The 23,896-nt window shown below is 38.1% G+C and overlaps 1 protein-coding gene across 3 annotated transcripts in view; it reads left to right on the top strand.

Annotated features, from left to right (window-relative positions):
- EPHA6 (EPH receptor A6) overlaps positions 1-23,896 on the top strand; it is a 359,369-nt gene that overhangs the window by 248,987 nt on the left and 86,486 nt on the right. For 2 of the 3 annotated variants that reach the window (XM_050972812.1, XM_050972823.1), the window contains 3 exons: positions 14,024-14,071; positions 14,491-14,653; positions 23,050-23,158. In XM_050972812.1, coding sequence (XP_050828769.1) covers positions 14,024-14,071; positions 14,491-14,653; positions 23,050-23,158 — 320 coding nt within the window. The remainder of the gene's footprint in view (positions 1-14,023; positions 14,072-14,490; positions 14,654-23,049; positions 23,159-23,896) is intronic. The other variant, XM_030234872.2, reaches the window with a different exon arrangement.

Genomic DNA, 23,896 nt, shown 5'->3' on the forward strand with positions numbered 1-23,896 from the left:
GACAGGATATGTAGGACGTCAGAAATTACTTTTCCTTCATCCCAGTATTACTTAGAGTTGAATTAATAAAAAGAAGTGAGAAAACAGCTGAGCAGTAGAGGCAAGGGGGAAATTAGTTTTCCAGTGAGATTTGAAAAAGAGATGAAGAGCTGATGAGGCAGAGAGATGATAGAGAAAAGTACCAGATTTAAAGAATTAGAAAGCAGCATGACCTTGTTAATTTTTCTATCAGTCTACAGCTGTCTTCACTTAACTTATACAAGAAATGATGTGCAGTCTTAAAATATAATATTAAACCAAAGACTGCTATTTCTTTGAGTAATCATTAATATGAATTAAAATGAGACATCCTGAATTTGAGTGACAGACTTTTAGGTAAATTACATTATAGGAATAATGAGAAATTTTAAGACTCTCAGTGCATAATGTTTTGAATGACAGAATTATTTTTATAAGAATTAATATGGAAAATTATAAACACCATGAGACTCATCCCAGATTAGAGGACACCAGATGCTCCTCTGTGTTTTCTCCAGCTAAGGAGATATTGCATTTTGATCTTCTCACATTAATTAACCTGACCCTGCTTGAGTGTGGGCTGGAATCAGCCTCAGTGAACAGGAGCTACATGTGTTCTCAGTAGATAAAATAAGAACATTTCTCATAAGAAGCCACTTCATGTGGATCACATTCAGTCCTGGGTGGAATTTTGAAATGTGCAGTAAAATCAGTCATTTCTCTTGTGAATTTCTTTACCTTTCTGTGAGGTCTGCATGGCATGTGTGAAGTTCATTGACCTTCAACCTCCCTACAGCTTGAACAACCAAACCCCTCATTCAGACACAGCTGTTACAACTCCCCTATTTCCTTCAAGCACCAGCTGTTACTTTTTTGGTTCAGATTTTTCTTTTCTGGTAGATTTCTATATCCTGAAGAACCATGTATGCAGCAGCTCCCAGTGAGCTGAGGCTGAAGGGAGCCTGGGGGCTGGGTGACATTCTCCATGGCCAGAAGTGTTTGTTTGCTACTGGTGTGGCTGGGTTCTTGGCATGTGCTGGTTCCTTCTTCTGGGCATGTTCCTTTGTTGTTGCTATCCCTGTTGCTAAATTTTAAAGTCAACATCAGTGATAGGATTGGGGAGCAGGTACAGGCTGACAGCAGTAGGGATAAGGAGCTGAGCACTTCAGGTATCTGGCCATTTATTGAGTATACACAGTATAAAAAGCTGTTTGCTTCAAAGGATCAACTGAGGAATTTTTAACTTCATGCTAATAATATTTTTTTTAATAAACAGTTTTCTTCTGTAATATTTTTCAAATTATTCAAATCATTTCAGACATAAGTAGCAATCTGCTGCCTGCAAGTAAAATCTTTCTGATATGACTGGAACCAAGAAACGTAGGACTCATGCAATAATACATTTTCATTACATTTTCAACAATTCTCATCAAAACAAGAGTGCTGAGTGTTTGAGATGTACAAGAGCTTTTGCTCAGTAGTTTTAGGCAGCTCTTAGTGTTTGTTCATAGCATGTCACAGGGAGGCACCAGGGCTCTGAGCAGCACCTCAGGCATTCTCAGCCCTTTGCAGCTCCTGGGAAACGAACCATGTCTGCCAAATGTTTTTAAAAAATAATCACTACAAATGTGCTTTGGGATATAATCATTAAAATGAAATCTCCTAGCTTATTTTAGCATAGTAAGTGGTGTTAAACAAGCTCCTCAGTTTTTCTGTTCTGCTGTTATTAACCCAGTTTCCCAAGGGAAAAAATGAAAAAGCCTCAGATTCTAAAAAGAGAAAAAGAAAAAAAATAGGTCTCAGAACTGATGAAAATGAGAGTGACTAATTACCAGACTCTCTGACCAGATAAAATTTTTGTCTTGCAGGAAAGAACCTAAAGACCTTGCAGCAGCCATTATTAATGACACCAATATAATTACTATTAGGAGAAAAAGAAATCTGGCATCTAAATCTCAATTATATGCAGCAAAGGGTTTATCAAAGAAGTTCTAAGCTAGACCTCTATTAGATGCCTGGTTTGGCTTGTCTACTAATCATTGTTGTCAATTATTTAGAAACAGCTTCTGAACTTTTGTATTTAATAATAAAGTAGCCTTTAGAGGCATTGCTGTTGTTCCTGCTGAACCAGAAACTCTCAGTGAGAAGTATAATGCTGTTTAAGCAAGCCTGGTGGATTTGATATTAAAAAAACCCCATACTTAAGTCTCTGCTGATCTTGTGTTCTTGCCTGCAGCCAATACCATTTTCTCCAAGGAAAATTACATGTACAGTGCTTATTCCAGTAACTGCTTGAAGAGCTGCACAAATTCAGAAAAAGTGTATTAATGGTTTTGTATAAGTGGTTTTCAAATGCTTTCAAGGGCATAGGAATAGGCATAGGAGGTATGCAAACTATTACAAGACAGCAAACACAATTAGTTCCATACCTCAAATAAAGAAAAGCTAAATCCATTGATGACAAAGACTGGTTGCTAATAAAAGGAATTATTAAATGTTTTTTTTCTATCCTCCTTTGAACCTCAGGAAAAATAGTTTTCAGAATTGTGCACTGACACAGCAGTAATAATAATAATAATAATAATAATAATATAATAATAATAATAATAATAATAATAATAATAATAATAATAATAATAATAATAATAACAACAACAACCAGGTCAGGAATCAGTGTTAATCCTAAGTATGTGTTTTGGTGGGGTCAAAAATCAGAAGCAGCTGTTTTATAGAGCAGAAAGTTTCAGCTAAGGCAACATTTAGATGATTTTGATGAACATACTGTAAAAAAGAAATGTTTGCTCATCAGAGATAATGTATCAGTTGCACAAAAGGAAGTGGTAAGGAGTTGAACATGTTTAATCCTGGATGAAGGAAATAGAGAACGTACTCCCAAAGCATTTTATTTTTGTTGTTTCTGTTATTATCGACTGCCTGCAGTGTGTTCACCTTTGAGTTTAGGTGCAGTAAGTTTTAGTTGCCTATGATAATAGAGTTGGAGTTCCCTCAGATACCTTAACACAAATTCAGGAGTCAAACTTTGGGTTTGAAAGTTTCACAGATTTTTACCAAAAAAAAAAAAAAAGGCAAGTTTTGTGAACAATGACCTAAATATAACAAGCATACCTGCCAAAAGATGGTCATCTGAATGAAAGGGATTTCCTTATTTATAAATTAAATACAATGTCTACATCTCCAGATATCTAAAACCAGTCAGAATATTTCCTTTAGACCCTCTTGAAATACAAAGTAGCTACAATTTTTTTAAAAAAATTGTCTCTGAGCCCAAACTCTTAAAAAGTGAAGCTAGCACAGTGATATTTGCAATACACGGATGACTTACTGTTCATAAATTGTTGATTTGCAGCTATAGAGGTGGTTTCACAGATTAAATCAAGATACATACCTTGAGACATGAGTTTATATCTTTGTCTAAGTGAAGGAGTGTTCACATATTGTTTCATTTACAGTTTCTTCCTGCAATATTCAATGCATTTAAGAGATACCTGCAGAGGTACAAAGGTGTGAGAGTAAAACCAAAAAAAGTTCATTTTTTTTCCTCTCTCTTTTTTTCCTAAGACTGCATTTCAGTTGTTCTTTAAGCACAGAAAAGGACAGGATATTAGTTTTCCTCTTTGAATGGTCTCTTTTTCACATTAAATGAAGCCACTGACTGTGTAATTTTAGTATATTAAGTAGCAGTGTCCCCAAAGCAGTCATTCTGGGAGAAGGGAGAAATATCCAAAGGGAAAGAGGAAGCCCCTTTAGGGAGAGCCCCCCCATTTTAATGCACCAAACCACTGCTTTCCTGTTTAATATCAGTGTAATCACTTTACTATGTATTAAACAAAAGCTGTGGGTTTGGTGTGGGGATGTGGTTTTTGGAATCAAAATGAACATTAGAGGAGCTTTTAATTTAAATTAATAATTTCATCAGCCAACTTGAATTCACAAAAATTGCACCTCATTCAGTAACTCCCATGTAGTTTTGCTGTTGTCCCCGAATAAACCCACAAATATTTATTTGATTGATTGAAACAAGCAAAATCTTACAATTCTCTCCTTTTCTTCTGAGTTGTTTAATGTATTTGCATTAATAGTTTCAAAGTGCCCTTTCTTGATGTGCTTGTTGGGATGGCTGAGTTAACAACCTATTATCATGTACTCCTTACCGAGCTGTTAATGGCTTCAGAGTCTTTTGCAGGAATTCACCTGCTGCTCATAAACACATTTATGTTGCTGTAGGAACTTCACCAGGTTGATGCATCTTGTATTTGCAATGACCTTGTACAAACTACCTGGTTTTCATGCACATACAAGTATTCATATTATATTAACAAAAGTCTTTAGTGGCTGGAGCAGCTCTTTTTAAAAAGGTATTGACATCCATCTGTGAATTTTGTTAACATTTTTTCAGATGTTTTTCATGTTGTTATTTTTACCACCACCAGAAATGATATTTCTGCTCAAGTTAGCTACATCAGAAATGGGCACTTCCCAAAAAAAAAATGAGCAAAAACTTGCTGTGTCAGTTTTGAAAGTGCAAAATCAGCTTTTTGATTTACTTGCTGGTTTGTTTACTTTGCCCTTGAAATTCATGTTCAATTAATTGGAAAAAAGATTGCTGGTTTTGCTTTACACCCCATTAACTCACCGAGGTGTTTGAAGAAAACATAAACTTGAGGAATATGCTGTGTTTAGTGTTGATGCATTGCACTACAGTCATGGCACCAGAGGTGAATTCAGGTGAATTCCCTTCTGAGTTAGCATCACAAGGAAGATCTTTGCTGTTTGCCTGCATTGAGACACAAAAAGATTTTTGCATGTGCTCACTAATACACCAAAAAGTGTGATATTTCAGTGACTTCAGTAGCTAGTGTATGTTTATATCAGAAGAGGCTTGCATAGTGAACAGCAATACACAATCTCTATCTAGAGATCAGCAGGTTCCCTCTTGCCTCTGATTTATTATTTGTATTGCAGTGATTAAAGCCAAACATTAGTTAGTGTCAGACTTTGTGTTTTAAGGCCAAAATTCTTCCTCCAAAATTGATTTTTGTTGGATGGTTGAAATCTGTCTTAACATTGTCAACATCATTCTGTGCTCATAAATCCCAATTTTCTTTGAAAAGGGAAATATTTGTCCCAAAGACACATATTCATAGTTAGCATATGAAAGACTTGTTATCATTTAACATTCATATGGTCTGAAATTAATCTTAATGACTTCAGTCATTTTTTTCCAGAATAGAAAATCTGAATAGCAATCTGAATCAATTCAGTCTATAAAAGTAGATACTTTGCTTACTTAAATAAAAATGATAACTTTATTAATACCACTGAATTTGTTTTCAAGCTGTTGTATATCAATAAGGATCTTTTCTGGATTTTCCAGGCAGGAAACATTCAGTAGTAAATGAAAAGAGAAAATCCTGCATTAGTCTGCTCTTCTAATATTAAAATTTATTTATGTAGAAGATTCAAACTAAGCTGAAACCAATCTTAAAATAAGCTCAGGGAGTCTACATGTCCTAACATCCTAAAAGGCTGCAACACATCTCAAAAAGGAGTTTTAAAGGCATGATTCCACAAGAGATTTTCAGTACAGAATGTGGTTTTAGTACAGAATGTGATTTTTATGAGGGTGTTTGTAGAGCTGCAAGCATCCCACAGGAGCTGAAATTTCCCAGCAAGGTGTTACAAACCTGACAAAATATTCAGCACTGAAAGGAAACCCTAATCCAAATCCTGGCCCTATCTGCCTGAGAATATTGTAGGGATTCTGAAATGAAGTGAATTAAGGTAATTTGTCAGCAGCACTATTAGAGCTGAGTTCTGTGCAGCTGACTCAGTGCTGTACTGTATTTTTAGATTGGTAGAATCATTTGATTTTCACAGCTTTGAACATATGTTTTGGGCTGTTGGGATTTTTTGGGGGGGGAGGGGGAAGGGTTGTTTGGGGTTTTTAGGGGATTTTTTGTTTATTTTGTAGTGTTTTTTGCTGGGAGGTTGTTAGAGTGCTGTCTGCTCTGCACTGCAGCAAGTCACCTCCCTGTAGAAGCCTTCTGAAAAATTGGATGTTTGCTCTTGTATTGAAATTCCATTCCCTTGTAGGATGCTTCTCTGCATTTAAGTTGTCTTCACTGAAGGAAATAGGATCCCCACAATTTTGGGTTGTGCCATGAAGGGACACAGCAGCTCTGTGTGCACAGCTGTGTGTTAGCCATGCTGGTAATGCTGGGTGTGAGAAGATTCCTGCCCCATGGCTCAGCACCTTGGAGACCTTCAGGTGTTTGGACTCTGACTTTTTTCACATCAATGAGTTGTTCCTTTTTGTTATCTTTCTTCCAGGGTATTGCATTTTCAATTTGAATATTTCATTATTCAGTGACCTACTTCCCATCTGTAACTAGTTCTGTTTCTATGATACACACAGATATTTTGAAATTGGCTGAGCATATTACTGATATTGATTGTTATTCACTATTTCTTATAGATAAGAAACTAAAGTATATTAAAAAAATTAGTCAGAAAGGAATTTTTTTTTTAAATCCCCCCAGTATTTTTTAAACACAGTTTGTAATTAAACTTGTTGCCTAGGGATGTTTTGGAGGCCACAAGCAAAATTGGTTGAAGGAATAATTAATGAAATTCCTGGAAGAAAAGTCCATAAGCTGTAAGACACAATGAAGCAAATTTAGTTAATTCAGAAAGCCACAGCTCTGCAGATTGCTGGGCTCTGGGGGAGTGTTGAGGGTGAGAATGGGGGGGAGGAACCTCCAGTGGCACCTGGACCTCGTTCAGAATTGTGAACCATGAACCTCATACACCAAAGGAATGACTTGGGAATCAGCCCACTGTATATCCATGCTTCTCTGGGCTTGTTTCACAGCAAAGAAAGTGACAGAAGCCTTCCAATCTTCAAATTTCCAGGATTGCTTCTGTTTCCTGTTGCACTGTATTTGTCAGCAGGTTTATTACATCATTATGAAGGAAACCTTAGCAATGGACATCCCAGGAGAAGCTGTGCTTTACTGTCCTAAGGTGAATTTTGAGTACTACTTGAGTTGAATGTTTTATTTAGAAATTTAGTTTGTGCTTGCAGTAGCTTTCTGCTTCTTTCCAACTGGAAAAGAAACTTAAAATGAGTGAAAAGATAAGAAAAATCTTCAAGGCAGCTGGAGAAGCTGGCACTTTTATATGCAGAAGTTAGAGAGACTTCTGGAGGTCCTGGTGCAGAGGTTTTCACTGGTAAATATTTTAAATTAACAAACAACCATTATCAGAGAAGCTTATTACTGCCAGAAAGATGGGATTTAATATCTGTGCTCATCTGACAACCCAGGCCATGTTCTCCAGCTGCCTTTGTTATATTTGGCTTGCACCTCTTCCATCCCTAACTTAAGGCCTGGTTTTATTTCATTCTCATCTCCTTGCTGGGACAATCTGCTCTCTCCTGTCTGCTGCCTGCACACCTGGCAGTCCCACTTGGCCCAGCATGTGAACCACACAGATTTTGCTCTGCCCAGCCCTCACCTCCCTGTGCTGGAGAGAATTCTAACATTGTTTTAAAGCCTCCCTGTCCTCATCTCTCTCCTCATTTAATTTTCTGCTTTTCATGGTTCACCTCACATCAACTCATTTCTGCCTTTCCAAGTATATAATCCAATTAAAATGCATTTTGTCTGGGGTTTGACCTTTCTGTATTTTCTTTATGATTGGTTATCTGTTCTTCCCCTTTTCATGTTGACAGCTTCCCTTTTATACATGGAAAAAGTGATGAGCTGACTGACAGGCAATCAAAATATAAAATATTGAATGGCCAGACAGGTAAAGGACACTTGAGTGTTTCAGCTCCCCAGACTGTTGCATCTCAGATTAATCAGGAGGGAGGCCAAGGAGGGAAGGGACAGGGTTACAGCCTGAAGGGGCTGATGCCTTTAAGTGCTGCAGATTTCTCCTCTGAAGCAAACACTAGAGCCATTGGCAATTTTCTATCTGGCCCTGATTTTTTGCTGCCACACTTTTAAACTTAGTTTAGATTGGTCCTCAGATCTTTGCAATCACTTTTCTAAATTTACTTCAAGTTTGTGGTTCAGCTGAAAACCAGAGGTACGGGGGTTTTTAGGAAGGGTGTTTTTTAAATAATCTTAATGGTATTGTTTATTTCTAGTTCTCTTATTGTAATTTTTTCTACCAGAAATTTACCTAATCCTGTTGATCAGATTGTAATCAGTAATTAATGTTAAAAGCCCATTTTTGAACGTTTAAGTATTTTCTAAAATCTTCTGCCAGCATTCCTCTTAATTGATGTTCTGTAGGTCAAAATAGTTTTCTAGGAGAAAATCACACACAAAATTAGTAAATATAAAGAAACATTTCCAAAGGCAGACACCAAGTTCCACGGGTGCAGTTAATTTTATTGCTTTCAGTGTAATTAGTCCTTATCTACAACAATCTGTGTAAGGTGACAAAGGTGCTATGACTAGAGGCGACAGGCATTCAGAAATTGCATTATGAACATATTTTATTGTAAAGAAAGAAAATGCTTTTTGAGAATCATTGGGGGAAAATTAGTTGTGAGAGGAATATAGGCACTATAAATCAGAGGCATTTTCTATAAATTGGAACTATGGGGATTCTGGTTTTATTCATCACAGAGAGTAAGTACAAACTCCACAATTTGGTGTTATTTGTCTTTAATAGAGTCTATTTGAACTGATTAATCAATTAATGACTATGCCTAATAATTAACTACTGTGTTATCCTAATGGGTAGTACAGCAATAAAGTTCAGGTGATTCTGGAGTGCCAGCATAGCTGATCCCATGGGGAAAGCAAGGAAGAATTTGGAGATTTCCATGCACAGTGGACTAGAGCTGTGATCAGTAAACATTGCTGTCTTCCAGAATCATGGTCATTCCTTTAAAATAATGATGCTTCCTCTGTAGGTCACATTGTGTGTGTTCCTCAGACTGATGTATCCAGGAAAGTGGAAAGATGTGACCAAATGGTCTCATAAAAAATTCTTTTTTATTATTGGTGCTTTTATTTAAACATTTATAGCACCTGAATCATGAAACTCCAAATCTTCTTTACTTTAATGTGGTACTTACTCAGCTTTGACATTGTGCCTCAGTGTACAGGATAAAGACCTGGTCCCTGTGGTATATAGATTCAATCTCTATTAGTTCTTCTTTCAGTTAAATGACAGTGCTCTGAAAAGGCCAAGTGGGATTTTGTGGCTTAATACAGAATTTTCATGTTGCGGGACAATAGATATAGACTAGAAAATGTGTTTGCAAACAGCTGATAGTAAATTCACTTACTCTCCCTGGATGCTTTCTGCACACACACACTTGAAAGTTGTGGGTACAATAAGTCTCTTTTAGCTGGCAGAAGGTGCAAATCCCTTTCCCTGGGGTCTGTTTAAGAAGATTTTTGTTGCTTGTGAAACTCAATGAGCTGAATACCTCCACTGTCATTCATAAAATAAGCTAGACTAAGAGTATATAGCTCCCATTATATATTCTAAACCATAGCAAATTATATTTGGTTATCTTTTTAAATTGCTAAACTAAATACTGATACTGTTTTTATTAGAGCCATGTCTCTTTGAGTGGCTACTCAAATATTAATGGTGAGAGATCTTGTGTGCCTGAAAGTGCCAGGATTTTATCAGTGCTTTACTGGTAAAGTTAATCTTTTAAAGGTTATTTCAGCACTACAAGAAAAATTCAGCATTTCAGCTTTAATTTCTATTGATTTTTTTTTTTGCACTAAAGATTTTGAGATAAATAATAAATAATCTTTTTCTCACCTACAACATCAGTATGTGCAATCTTTGATCACCATAGGAGTCTGAAGTGATTAAAGGTCATCACATTTTGGTTAGAATTTATCAATATTTTTCTTATATGTGTCCACAAAGTCTTCATTTCTGTGCTCTTTTCCTCTGTACTAAGGTGGGGATAAAATTAGAGAGCAACTTTTTCACACAGGTGTGGCATGTGATAGTTTGTCTATTTATTATAGTTATCTATTTATTTTAAATTGTTAATGTTTTGGGGGAAATCCCCTTTCTTTTAAGTATATGAGAAAATGGTGCTAATCCTCACAATAATAGAACATTTGGATATTGACTGCTACTCTGCTGCTCTGCAGAAAGCATTTCATTAACATTTATCCTCTGATGGTGCTTCTCCATGAAATGAGTTTGTCCAGCCTTAGACCATTAGCACCATTGTGCCTTCCACTCAGCCAGTCTGTCTCTTTAGAGATGAAAAAAATGCCTTATCTATAAAGCCAAGTATAAAATTAGAATAGATACAGCTCCAGATAGGTAGAGGTGGCTGCAGGAAAGAATTTGATTCTGAAAGGTTTTCCTGTTCATGCACAGAGTAAACTGTCATAGATTTGTGAACACTGTCCCTCATAATCAGAACAGACTCCATTTACAAGAAGAATCACACAAATAATAAGAAAAATACAATTTCCTTAGAAACAGAGATAGCATTTTGAAAATTCATAATATAATTCTGTTTAACTTGGATAGGTAGTCATAGAGTTAGTATTACACTGTGTAATAACATTGGCATAGCTTGCATTTGGGTTATATTTATGTTTTAATTACAGATTTTCACCAAGATAAATTTGCAGTAGGCTAGGGAAAAGGTCTTATGAATTTCCTCATATCAGATTGTGTCTCATATGAGTATATTATATTAGATAGACTCCTTTAACTCATGTTTAACCCCTCAGCCTCTGTGTTCTCAGAGGTGCTTCTTGTGAGTCCTTTGCCCTCTTAAGATCACAAATGCTGCTCTGATACTGATGTAAAGCGTCAGAGCATTTGTTGTGTCCCTTCTCTATTTGTGAGCACTGAACCATGCACAGTGGCCAACTGTGTATTATCTTACTTCTCCTGTGCCATAGGAGGAGGCACAGCCATATCAGTTAAACTTCTGTTTTCTTTTGCAGATTTTGCAGTCTGTAGTTATCAAGTGCAGAATAAATGTAGTGGCCTTTCCCATTGATTCTGGCCCTGTCACTGTCTAGGTCAGAAATCTATCACAAGAGATAGATCCTTCTAGCACACAAAATCATGCTTCCTTTTGATGGAAAATAGGGTGCATGAGAAGTGAGTCGGTATATATCTGCATTTTGCCACAACATGAGAGCAGGATCTGGGAAAAGCATGCACTAACATCCAAGAAGTACAGTTAGGTCCTTCTGTTTAAAATTGACTTTTTGAACACCGAATCCCTGCAGAAGTGAGTGCATATGGTCTATAGCAAGACTAATACAAAGCATCCCATACTTCTGTGCAGACTAGAATTGTATTTTTTTTTTTGTTCTGAGTCCATCTTCAGCCTTCCTGGGAAAGATCATGGCAGAAGGAGGGGCCAGCCTTGAGAGCCACCTCCATGCATTTCTGTAGAAAGCTCTGGCTTTCCACCTAGGCTGCAGAGCAGTTGTCAAGAGAATGGGGCAATGGCAAAGCATCCACTCTTTGGAAAGTTCTCTGTAGGAATCCAGTCCTAGAAGCCTGGATTCTTTGTGCAAAACATTCCAGCCCTGGGAAGTTTCCAGCTATGAATCATTTTGTCTTGAGTTTGAGCAAATTTTTCCTCAAGCTCCTGGAGCTTGTTCTCAAACCAAGGTGACAGGTTCCCTTTTCCACCATTTCACATGCAGTAACAAATCTTGTCCCCTTCCCCATATGACAGCACTATTACTTTTAAGGTTGGGCACTCCCAGACATCATTTTTCAGTCTGTGGGATGGATGGCATGAGAGGCTGCAGAAAGAAAGGACAGGGGAGGGCGTGAGGAAGGGACACTTCAGGGCTTCCTGCAGGCAACCCCAGGCAGGTGGTGAGGAAGCAAGAAGCCAGACAACCCCTGGAGGTAGCCAGAATACCTTCCAGAAGGGACAGGCAGTGATGGCTGCCCCTCAGGAGCCATTTAGTTGATTAATTGTCCCCATCACAGCCCTTGTCACACTCATTGTCTTTGACCAACAACTAACAATGGATTATATTTGCTGCCTGCCTGTCCACACCCCTGGCTATGGAGGCAGTGTATCCCAAATGTATTTTTTACACAAGCAGCACTTAGCCTGTAATAATATATAGTTGATTGTTTCTTTTCCAAAAGTCATTTTGGAAACTGCAAAAGAAACAATTTGGAAAAGAAACAATCTCTCTTAGCTTCTTTTCCAGAAGTTATTCCCACTTTTTCCTGCTGCTGGCTTTTTTCTGCAGGCTTCAGGGAGTGCATCTGTCAATGGACCTTGGGGAATCTCCACTGATTTTTTTTTTTAATCCATTTCCATCCTCCTCTTAAAGACCCCACTGCTTTTTACAATTCCATCGGTTTCCTGTGCAATCTCTCCAGCAGGTCAGAAGAAGCAGTACACTGTTAAATGCTAGGACCTGATTTCAAGCAGTAAGGTAGTCTAGGGAAAAGAAACAGCCTGCAACTATTACAGTGTGTACAGTGAAATCCCTTAGGGGCTGGTCTCTTCCTTGGCTTACAGAGTCTAAATAAAAGTTTCCAGAGCATTCCAAAGTATAAAGTCACTGCAGAATCATGCTAATACCTGTATAAAACAAACCTTTGCTGTTTACATAATCTGCAGTGAAGATTTCTAAGGTCTTTTCTTCACAGGAAGTCATGTAAGCCTAATCAGAAAAAAAAAAAAAAAGCACCTGTCACTCAAACAAGTAGGCTTTCTGTCAGAAAAAAAATAGGCTGTTTCTGAAATGCATTAAAGCATGTCTAAAATCCACTATATCTGTTCAAAGTGAAGTTACAACATTTCAAGTAATTGGGAGAAGTCTTATATTTAAAGAAGTAATTAGATGGTGTATTAATTATAGTCTCTATCCATAAGATTACATGTACATTTATCCTACTTTTTCAATTCAAATACATTCTCCTCAAAGCTTCAAATTTTGGTAACAGATTGTAGAAAAAAATCAATAATTCCTCCTACTGTATTTTCTCAAATTATTTCCACTGCTTGAAGTGCAAGTTAAATGCAGTTATTTTTAATATTGATCATTGTTACCTTCCTCTTGCTCCTTCCCTTAACAGAACCATGGGGTTTCTTCTGTGTGTTTGTTTTTTAATCTGGTTTTCTCAGCCCTCTCCCTGTGTTCTGGGGGAGCAGTGATCCACCTGCTAATGTGCTGCCCTGTGCTAATGTGATTTGTTACGCATGGCTGAAGTTAACTCACAGTGTTTGATAAATACTGCTTGTTTTATGTAAAAAGTGCATGCATACTGCTGAGAAGAGATTAAAAGTCCAACAGAATCTGACTGAAACCTAATCCTCTCCTGGTTATAGCTCTTCTATGAACTAGATTTCTTTCTGAACAGGCTGGGAGCACCCTCTGAGTAACTTACCTGCTCTAAAATCACTGCATGGTGTAATCAACCTGAATGGTGCCCTGTGGGTGTCACAGTTGGACTGCTAAGCCCATGCCAAGGACATTCCTGCTCAGTCTCGGGACTAATCCTGCTCCAAGGGAGCAAACCCAGCCTTAAAGCAGCACATAAAATATTACAGATCAATGGTTTATCAAGTAACTAATGACAGGGAATAAATGTTCTTCTTCCAAGTCATCCTCTCATGTAAAAGCATCATCCAAGACCTGTCTAGCAAAGCAGCACTCAGTTAAAGCACAGAAATTGATGTTTCTGGTCTCCACACTGGAGCAGCTGGTCTGCAGTGGTAATTCCCAGAGCCCATAATTCTCAGGGATCTCTGTGAGACTCAGGAATTCTCAGCAGCTGCCTGGGATCGACTGCCAAGAGATTAACAGGGGACTTGTGCACAGAGTATTTCTCCTTAGAGAGTTTCAAAGTGAATTTCATGTGTGACTACATTACAGCTACCTGGAACGAGACATTGAGCTGAGCAGCAGCGAAGCAGTTGAACCATGCTCAAAGTTGACAGGCTTTAAAGAAAAAGTTAATTCCTATTTTCTTTTACCCACAGGTCTACCCACGGATAGCGCCGGCATTTTGGCACTACCTGCGGGTAGAAGTGAGTAGCGGGTATTTGAATGCTCCCACATCTTTATTTTGCAGCTTGGTAGTGTTTCCTGACCTCCTAGTTTGTCCATTGTGCAAAAATAATGAGCTTCCATTCTAGTTGCCATTCTTCTGTGAATGTAGTCTTGTAGAAATTCATGTTGGTTTGACTATGGTTGGGTTGGTTGCTAACCCAAAACATGTCTGTATGCAGGGGTAGAGACAAAAAAACCTGAAATCTAAAAGTCAAGGCCATATCATACATTCTGACTATAGCACAGAACCAAAGTACAGAAATCCATACCTGCACCTCCTTTTAGAAACACATTTTGCATTCATGAGAAGAATATGGAGCTTCAGTTCTGTTATATAATTTTTGCAAACATTGTTCAACTCAACTTGATATCATTTCTTCCCTCTTTTGTCCCTCAGGAGCATGAGCAGCTCAGCTATTCCTCCACAAGGTCCAAGGCTCCAAGTGTTATCATCACAGGTCTCAAGCCAGCCACCAAGTACATATTTCATATCAGAGTCAGGACGGCAGCAGGATACAGCGGCTATAGCCAGAAGTTTGAATTTGAAACTGGAGATGAAAGTAAGTTTCACTGAAAGGAAAAAAAAAATACTACAGAAGTAGCATCTAATTCTAAACCAATGAGACATTGGGAGTTTGAATGGCTGAACCCATACCATTTGTTTATCACAAAATGACCAGTGCTATGTGATTAAAAACAAGCCTCAGACTCACAGTTCTGGATTTACAGCAACACAGAAATGTTAGCCCAATGCTGCAGCTGAAGGAATGTTCTCTTCCATAAAACTTCCTTGTGGGTCCCTTCCAAGCTAAGATGCTCTACAATTCTCTGATCCTTTCTTTCCTTACAGAAGTCTTGTCTCTTGACATCTAGAAATACCCTTAGTCAGGCTTTCCCTGAGTCCAGCAGCTTCATGCAAGCTCCCAGTGATGGACTCTTCACCCTGCAGTTGTCAATGCTCCCAGACTCCACAAATAAAAACTGAAAACTTTTATATGCATGTCCATCAGCCAGTAAACCTACTACATTTGGCACTAGGAAGCAAGAAGCCTTCCTATTCCTACAAAATATACAAAAAGGCTTCACGTGTGATGTTCACACTCTGAATGATTTTGTACTTGTCATGTGTTGCCTTCCATGTTCAAAGAAACATAGAAAAAGGTATTTACGTGTCCTTGAGAGGAAATTAGTGTAGTAGATACAACATTAAAACACTCACTAATTAAATTACTTTAATTAGCCAATTACATATACCATGTTTTTCATTAGTGTTTTAGAATTCAAGTTGTTTAAGCTAATGTACAGACTCAGAACTGTGTAAGTGCTTCCAAGGGCACCCAGGGATTTGTGTTCCATTTTTATTGCTTCTTAACTTCTATTTCAAAAATCAATCAGGGATAGATTTCCAAGTGCTTAATGCCTAATTGGACTTTTTAAAATTTGCTGGGTACTTAAGCCAATTGGTTTGAATAGGAGTTGAGCACTTGGGTGCTTTCAAGAATTTCAGTAGATCTTGTCTGTATCTTCTGGTGCAATAAATAGAAGGCTTAATTCATGTAAAAAGAAATAGTATTTAAACTTCTATGAGGTTTCACATTGTGAAAATGTCACTTGCCCATCTAAATCAGGAAGACTGTGGCTCCAGTGACATTTCCCCTCATTGGTATTGAGGGAATCTCCTGGGAGTGACATTCCCCTCAGTCCATCCTGGCCCCATCTCTCTTTCTCAGTGCACTGATGCAGCTGGCCCTTGGGCTGCATGGTAAGCTTAATTTTAACATCCTTTTTGAGTATAACATAGAAGCTGAACCTGATACTGAAATAAACTGGAAAAACGAAACTGTTTATGAAGCCATAAACAGACCTAACACAGTTTATCTCTCAATAATTCTGTTTTCTTTTACTTCTGTGTCTAAGCACTTGCTGCCTAAACCATTACATGGTTTCACATAGCTGAATAAATAGAATACAGCAATGGTCTTGTCAGTATTTCAAGATACTGAGTAACATTTAAACAGAGAGATTTGGGGGGGTTGTGTTGAGATTTGGGCTGCTTGGTTCTGTCAGTACCCATTAATGTTAATTTGCCCTTGCTGGCCTGCATCTGTCTTGCAAACCAGTCCTACTCCAGCTGTGTAGGAATCTCTGTTCATCATTTACTATTCTGGCAGTGTGCAGCTCAGCTGAAAATTTTCTGATTTATTTGATACACATTTTTCTCAATTTTTCTGAAAGATAGCAAATAATGTTAGGCCAAGGCAGCCTATTGCAGCTCACTAAAAACAAGTTACTTGGTGAAAATTTCACTTGTGCAATTACTTTTTGTGGACTCTCAATTAGATCTGAATTAACTCAAAAGTAGCATTTGCATGAGAAGGCTGGGAAGAATAGAGTGTTTTAAAAGTCTGTGTTGTGAAAAGAGAATTTATCAACCAACAGTCTCATGAAAATAACAAAAAATATTTTAAGTCCTGTGTTTGATAAAAATCCTCTTTAATTGGCCTTAGATTGTAACATCCTCCAGCTCTCTGCCAGTTGAGCAAGTTACAGTGGAGAAGAATTAACTCCCAGACCAGATGCAAGTAAACATCCAAGGTTATTCAATGTACCCTGCTTGAATGTTGACAGAAATTGTTAATAGATGGTGCTAAAGCGAGCAATCAAAAATTAAGGTTTTTCTTTAATAGCCTAATTATAGAAAATTAATGATTCATCAGCTGTGAGATGTGTATGTGAATGTCCTAAAACACACAGTCCTTTGGCAGGGCAGTGTCCTGCCTCCTCTGATGCACTGGGTGAAACACTTCAGTTGCAAAGGATAAAATAGGTACATCATTACCAGGAACACTAAAACATCTTGGTGGGATTGCTCAAGGTGGTGCATGAGGGAGAGAGAAGAGCAAATCTGCAGTAGTAGTGGAAGAAGTTGGTTATTAATGCTGATGTGTTTTTTGGGAAGCACCCTCACTTAGTGACCCACAGACTGAGGCAGCCACAGCCTGGGGAGCTCTGCTGTGAACTCTTCTCCCCGCTGCAAAGACAAACAAGTCAATCCAAAAGACTAAATTTGTATTTTCTTTTTGATAAGAAATGGAGCTACCTACCTAGGATAGTCAGAAAAATCCTCCTCAAGGAAGGATGGATGAATGGATGCTAACAGGCATTTCTCCCCCTTTTAAAGCCCAGAGGCTGCACCTGGGAAATGTGAAACCTCTCCAAAACACAACCACCACCACTTGTGACTTTGTTTCTTGTTGCCATTTTATTCAGTCTCTGTTTCAGCACCTTACAGGCAAAACACTCCTAGCAAAGCTGGCAGGTTTTCATACACTCCAGCACACACACAGCTGCCACTGCTGGGGCTTTAAATTGGAGCATAAACCTCACTTGTAGCTCCTGCTTTTATCTGTCAGAATTACCAGCTATCTGAGTCACCATAGAAACACTCTGGTCCTTCCTAACAGAGAAGAAAATGTGTTCTGACAATTAAGAAAAACATTTTTCCTAGGGCAGAGTTGCTTTAATCTCTGATTGTTACCCTCTCTGTTTTGTTTTTTTTTTTTTTCCCCTCTCTTCTAACCAGCTGGTTTTGGAATACCTTTTTTGGTTGATTGGCTTTGTTGGGTTCTTTCTTTAATTAATGATTCAAACTTTTTCTTTTTTTTCCCTAGAGAAGTTTTTTATTTTCATTTTCTCAGAGGTCCTTCTGCCCAGAGGAATTCGTAAAATATTGGACAATTTACAGCTTTTAGGCAGTTTTCATGCCAAAGCAGGGCTTGTTCTAAAACCAAGGGTGTTTTCCTTCTTGGCCTTCTCATCATTAGGAAAAAATAATCTGCAAGTGGAATAGTTGGCTTGTTCTGGAAGGAACCTAAAGGACAAAGTAGCATTTATGCACTGTGTACTTGTGCTTGGGCTGAACAGAGCAGTAAATGTGAGCACATTATGATATTTAATCCAAAAGCAATGCAGACTTTGTACACTTTAAATTTTTAACAGTAAACCCCTAAACATTTCAGAAATGCTAATGGAATACTTGATTAGCTGTTATAGAAAGTTGAAGACTGTGAAAAAATAATTGGCTGAAACTGCAGTCTTGATGGATCAATAACTTTAATTTCTTTACCATAGTCTCAGATGGTGATTTTTGTGTATTGCCAGAAAATTCTGCTGAATTTTCACATTCTTCTCCCTCTTCCTACATCCACAAAATCTATCTTTAACTTTTCATCCTCAAATCAATTTTGGGTTTGTCACTAGACGTGACTCCATTCTTTCCAGAATTCCAAAGCTCAAGAAAAGGGTCCTGAATCATTGATTCCAGTGCAGGTCCACTACTGGTTTAAGCACATGCCCTGGCTCATGCCATGACAGAGAAGCCATCACAAGGATTTTTAGAAAATCTATTGCATTACCAAGGCAAAATAGAATTTTCTTGGATTTTTTAAGATTTTTAATATTTTGACAGTAGTACACAATTCCTTGTTGAAACAAAACAAATCAGATGACACATATCTCATATTTAGAAACTTCTTGTTGGATCTCTCCCCACCTCTGCCACATCCTACTGTTCATTCAGTATTAGTCAGCTCTGGAAACTAAATGAATGCCTCATTGAGTCTTTAATTATTTCATTGCTGTGTTTAATACTTTTAGCCATTTGTTCTTCACATTTGATCTCGGTCTGTCTGATTGCACCACTGTGTGTGTCCAGAAAACCCAGACTTCACTTCTCCTCTGCATTTCCTAAACAAGAGCAACATCCTCATTCAGATCTCAAATTGCCTGCACAGGCTTTCCATGTATCCACTGGCCAGGAAGTGGATATTAGGGGGAAACACTTGGGAGAAAGCTTTTCAAGTGAATAGACACCAAAAAGTTTTACATTCTTATGCTAGTGACAGTCCCTTTCAAGTTCACCTTTGCCTTCTCTTGTCCCCTTAGACTGGAGCCCATCTGCTCACTGTATCCCAGGAACTGCACAGGACATGCATTTGCATTTGTGAAAATGTAAAGGTTGCCCTAATGAGACTTTGTGTTTTCCTTACCTACTGTTCTTAAGCACTGTTGTTTACCATGCCTTGTAAATCCCCCTGACAGCCTGTTCCTGTCTATTGGAGCTCCAGTGCTCACTGTCCACACTTATCTGTCTTACAACTGCCCACTGTTATCAGTCTGGCTGTCTTCCTGTCACTTTTCTATCTTTCAGTCTGCTGGAGGGGCTGCTGCCTGATAGATGTCAAATTGAAGTAAGCAAGGGATGTAGCTGAGAGACAGGAGTGAGCTGTCATTAGGGCTTCCAGCTCTCTTATACCAAATACACAAACTTGTAAAATGTTTTGGAAAAATTTGCTCAAAGAAAAGCAAAGCTGAAAGATTCTCTCTGGTTTTCAGCCTCTTGCACTGTAAATAAAACATCTGCACAATTTCTTCCAGTGTGTCCAGTGAGAACAAGAGGAAGCCTCAGGCTCTTTCCCTTCAGCTCAGAGGGGAGGGAAGCTGCAGCTCCTCCTCCTTATATTTGGATGAAGAAGGTAGAGAGAAGATGAGACAGGGCATGGATGTAAAAAGTAGATTGTAGGGGCAGAACTGACACCTGGGCTGGATGCAGAAGGGATTTCTGGGCATGGTGTTGAGCAAGGAAGCTGGAACAATGCATTTAGAAACTTCAAGCATCATTTCAGGCATATATCATGAGTTAAGCATGAAGAGCAATGGCAGTGAGGAGTTTATCTGGATATAAGCTCCTGGGTGCATATATAATCCATGCTGCAGTTTTAAAATCTCTTGGATTAATCATATCAGTAGCAGGTAAAATGTGATTGAAGAGTTTTGCCCCCCAAACATTGCAGTATACTAGATCTTGGATAAGTCATAAATTCTCCCTTTTTCTTGTCTTAACTACTCATTTTTTAAGTGTTTTCTGTCCAAGTGAACTCACTTAGCAGAAAGGTAGACAGAATGAAAAATAGAACCAGACTAAGCAGACAGCCCAGTTAGAGGGGTGCTAATATCCCTTAGCTCTGCTCATGGTTTGTGATAAAGTTCAGGTGCCCTGGACAGTGCAGAGACAACAGAGTATTGATTTTAGCTATAGGAATGCTGGCCATGCTGTCCAACATGAGATTCTGTAAAAATGCTGTGTACTTCTGTGATTAGATGCAGCACTCTCATATGTACACTCAAAGGGATGAAATGAGGTTGCAGGAGCTTGCTTGGCCTTGCAACCTGACAAAGTTGGTTTTTTAAATGTGTTTTTCTGCCTTGCATAACCAAGAAGTTCTGAGGAGAAGCACAGGGTCATAGACCAATATACACAGAAAAAAAATAAGAAAGGAAAACCAGGAAGTGACAAAAAAATATTCAAGAACATGCACAGCAGAAACAAATACTGCTCTCAGTATTTGCAATTTCACCATAAGAGAAAGCTGGAGAAATGAGAAAAGAGCAGAGAGGTTGAGAGACACAAAGAATTTAATTTGGAATGGTAAAATGCTGTAAAAATTCGAGGTATTGAGAGTCCCTGATCACTGTCTTCTCACTGCTCGAATAGTTTTTTTGTGGAGCCTTTTACTGGTATGCAATGAGTCTGTGTATAAATATTTCCATCATTTTGCCTTACCAGCCTCTCTGTCAGTTTTTAACAAATTCACATTTTCCTGTTATTCTTGTCTGTCATTTGACATTTTTATCTGACAGGTAAATTAAGGTCATGTGGAAGTTTCAGGTTTGAAAGCTCCTTGTAGTGATTTAACTACATGAAAAAAAAAAATTCAACTCTGGCCCCTAAAATACAAACAAGAGAAACAGAATTATCACTTTTCAAGTAGGTACAGTCTCAGCTAAAAATCTGTATTGTTTACAGGCAGAAAGAACATAAATCTGTCTGAATTTCTCCCCTTCATTAATGTGACTTTGGTTCCTCATAGAAAAATGTGTGTTATTACATGGGTAGATTGGATTCTGTTTTAGCTAGAACACTAAAAAATAACAGCTCCATCCAGAAATTATCCAGGACACATCTGCATCTTGACAGCTGCAGGTGCTTCTTTGGGCCATGGAATCAGCCCCTACATTTACACCAGGAAGGTTCCTGGGTTGTTGCTTTGGCAGTGAATGTCTATTGAAAAAAAAAATCACAGTTAATTTGTCCTTTGACAAATAAATTTTACTGCTAATTTTGAGCTTATGTTTTGCTTTCCTCCTGCCAAATTCACTATTTTTGCACACATCTTCTTCCCATTAAAAACAAAAGGAGAGCTGCAGTTTGTCCTCTCCACTGCAGAGATGGGCAGGAAGGACTCCTCTGAAACCTTCTCCATGTGCAACTTCAAACCATGCCTGACTTTAATCATCTTGGCCACATTTAGCACAGCTCCCACTAGTCTGAAAATTGGATTCAGCATTTGCATTGTTCCTTGTGAGCCATGATATTTCTTATGTTGCATTTTTCCAGCTAAACCTGAGCCTGTGGAAGGTAACACAGAGCTGGAATCCACTGCCATAACATCACCAGATATCATTTAACTATTCAGTCAGTTTTTACTCCTTCATTTCTTGGAGGATGTGTATATTTAACTTGTCTGGCCACAGGTACTGAATCCCTTGTAATTTACTGCCTGTCCATGCTTCCATCAAATTTTTTGGACAGAAACCTAATGGCAGAAACCTGAACAGTTGGTTTTGCTAAAAATTACTCTTATAAAGCCAGTTTACACCATGAGTTTTTAAGCCACCCACAAATATTGTTCAAAAGCCAAATGCTTTTCTAGGAAACAGTTTTATGAGGCTTTGGATGGCAATGTGAGCATTGCATTGAGCTTCACCTGCAGCAAAGGGAGAGAATATCACCTGCTGAGCTTTCTAGACAGCAGCCTAGATGATTTCCCTAAGCTTTAATCACCTGATGCCTAAAGAAAGCTGAAGATTTTGCTTCATGAACAATTTGCAAGTTTAGCAAATCAAAGTTGCTTCCCTGACATAAAAATGATTCCCTTTTCTGTATTTACTCCTGTTTTCAGAAGTCATTGAATTGAATTATTTATTCTTCTTTCAATACAATGTTTTATTTCCCATGGAAATAGTAAGAATTGGGTAAATGTCATGTGGTGTAAATGTTCAAATGGAACAGTGTTTAACAAATAAAACTTTGGAGTCACAAGACAGGAGACAGAGAAAAAAAAAATGAGCCTAATTCTTTTTCTGCTCATGTAGTATTTGGAGAGTGAGGATCACCTGGACTGCAAGTAGGTAAAGACTCGAGGGAAAAATTTAATATTATACACAATAAATTAACAAAATTAGGAAGTCTCCAGCAACTGGATAATATCGGGTGATCTTTTTAAACTTCTAAACTCCTATAAAAGCAGAGAGAAAAACAAGAGGCATAAGAATTTCTTTTTTGTCAACTACAGAGTTGCTAATCACCAAAGCATGGTATGATAAACTGTATGTATTTTGTGACAATGAAACTGAACACCAGACATGCTGAAGAATGAGTGAAGCTAAAAATTAGGTGGGGGGGTTTTGCTTTTGTTTTCTCCTGAGCCCAATTCAGTATCTTCACATACCCAGCACAACTGCTGACTTCACTGGGACAGGGGCATGGAGAGAACTTCTGAATGAGGTGCAGAACTGAGATAAAACTAAGAAAGAAAATACAATTTTTTGTCCAAAATCCTGCCATATTCAAACTTTAGTAAATTGGAAGTGTCTGATAGTGACAAATCCTCCTTTTAGAAACCTGCAAACATCTTCCACCCTCCATCCTAGCTGGGATATGGATTATGGTTTCTCACTTCACAGACACATTTGCATCTGATGCCCTGGCTAAACACTGAGGAAAACATTAAAAACAAATTGCAACATTTGACTATTGAAATTATTTCAGCCATTCTCCAAAATCCCTGGGTGATGGATGGAGCATCAACCCCTTTTGTCTGTGCTTCTCTTTCAGCTTCTGATATGGCTGCAGAGCAGGGACAGATTCTTGTCATTGCCACTGCTGCTGTGGGTGGATTCACTCTGCTGGTCATCCTCACTTTGTTCTTCCTCATCACTGGCAGGTAATTAAAACACTGTTCTCATATAGTCCCATCCAAAATTAAGAATTTAAGAATAATATTCAAGTCATTAAACCACATTTTCAGAGCTAAAATTAGGGTTAGACAAAGTGGAATATCCTCTTTGTTCAGCACTGGTCATGCTGTTCTTTTGTAAGTGTGGTTTTTCATAAAGACACAGTTTGGGGAGATAAGAAATTCTGTGAAACCAGGAAGTAGTTTGAATATTTAAAAATAAGTTTCTGGACCTCTTGCTTGCAGAGTGATAATTTAAAAATGCAATAGACCTGCTGCACCTTCAAGGCTCTGACATTATAAGGAAAAGAAAAAAAAAAAAAGAAGAAAAAAATCCCTGCAGTGCATTTTACAAAATCTCATAACTGTCAATTGCAAAACTTTAGGGAGTGCACTACTCAGATATCAACAGAGGGTGCTGCACTTTTAGATTTGTAATTGCATCTGTTTTGTTGGTATAGCATTACCTCTAATTTGGGCACAAAGTGGAGTTCTGTCAGTGCAGGCCAGAGGGGTTTTTTGCAATACCCTGAATATGGCACTGCAGTGGCTGCCACTATGTGAATTAATGCTCTCTCTGCTAAATAATAAAACCAGTTAAATCTACTGTTCTGGTGAAGATAATGAGAGCAGTTAACCTTGGAACATATTGTGGCCTTAGATAATCTTAGGGGCTGAGTAAATATTCCTGCAATTGCTACAGAAGGTGAGAAGCAGTAGGATCTT

This window comes from Serinus canaria, chromosome 1 (genome assembly GCF_022539315.1).
Source record: "Serinus canaria isolate serCan28SL12 chromosome 1, serCan2020, whole genome shotgun sequence".
Lineage (NCBI taxonomy): Eukaryota > Metazoa > Chordata > Aves > Passeriformes > Fringillidae > Serinus > Serinus canaria.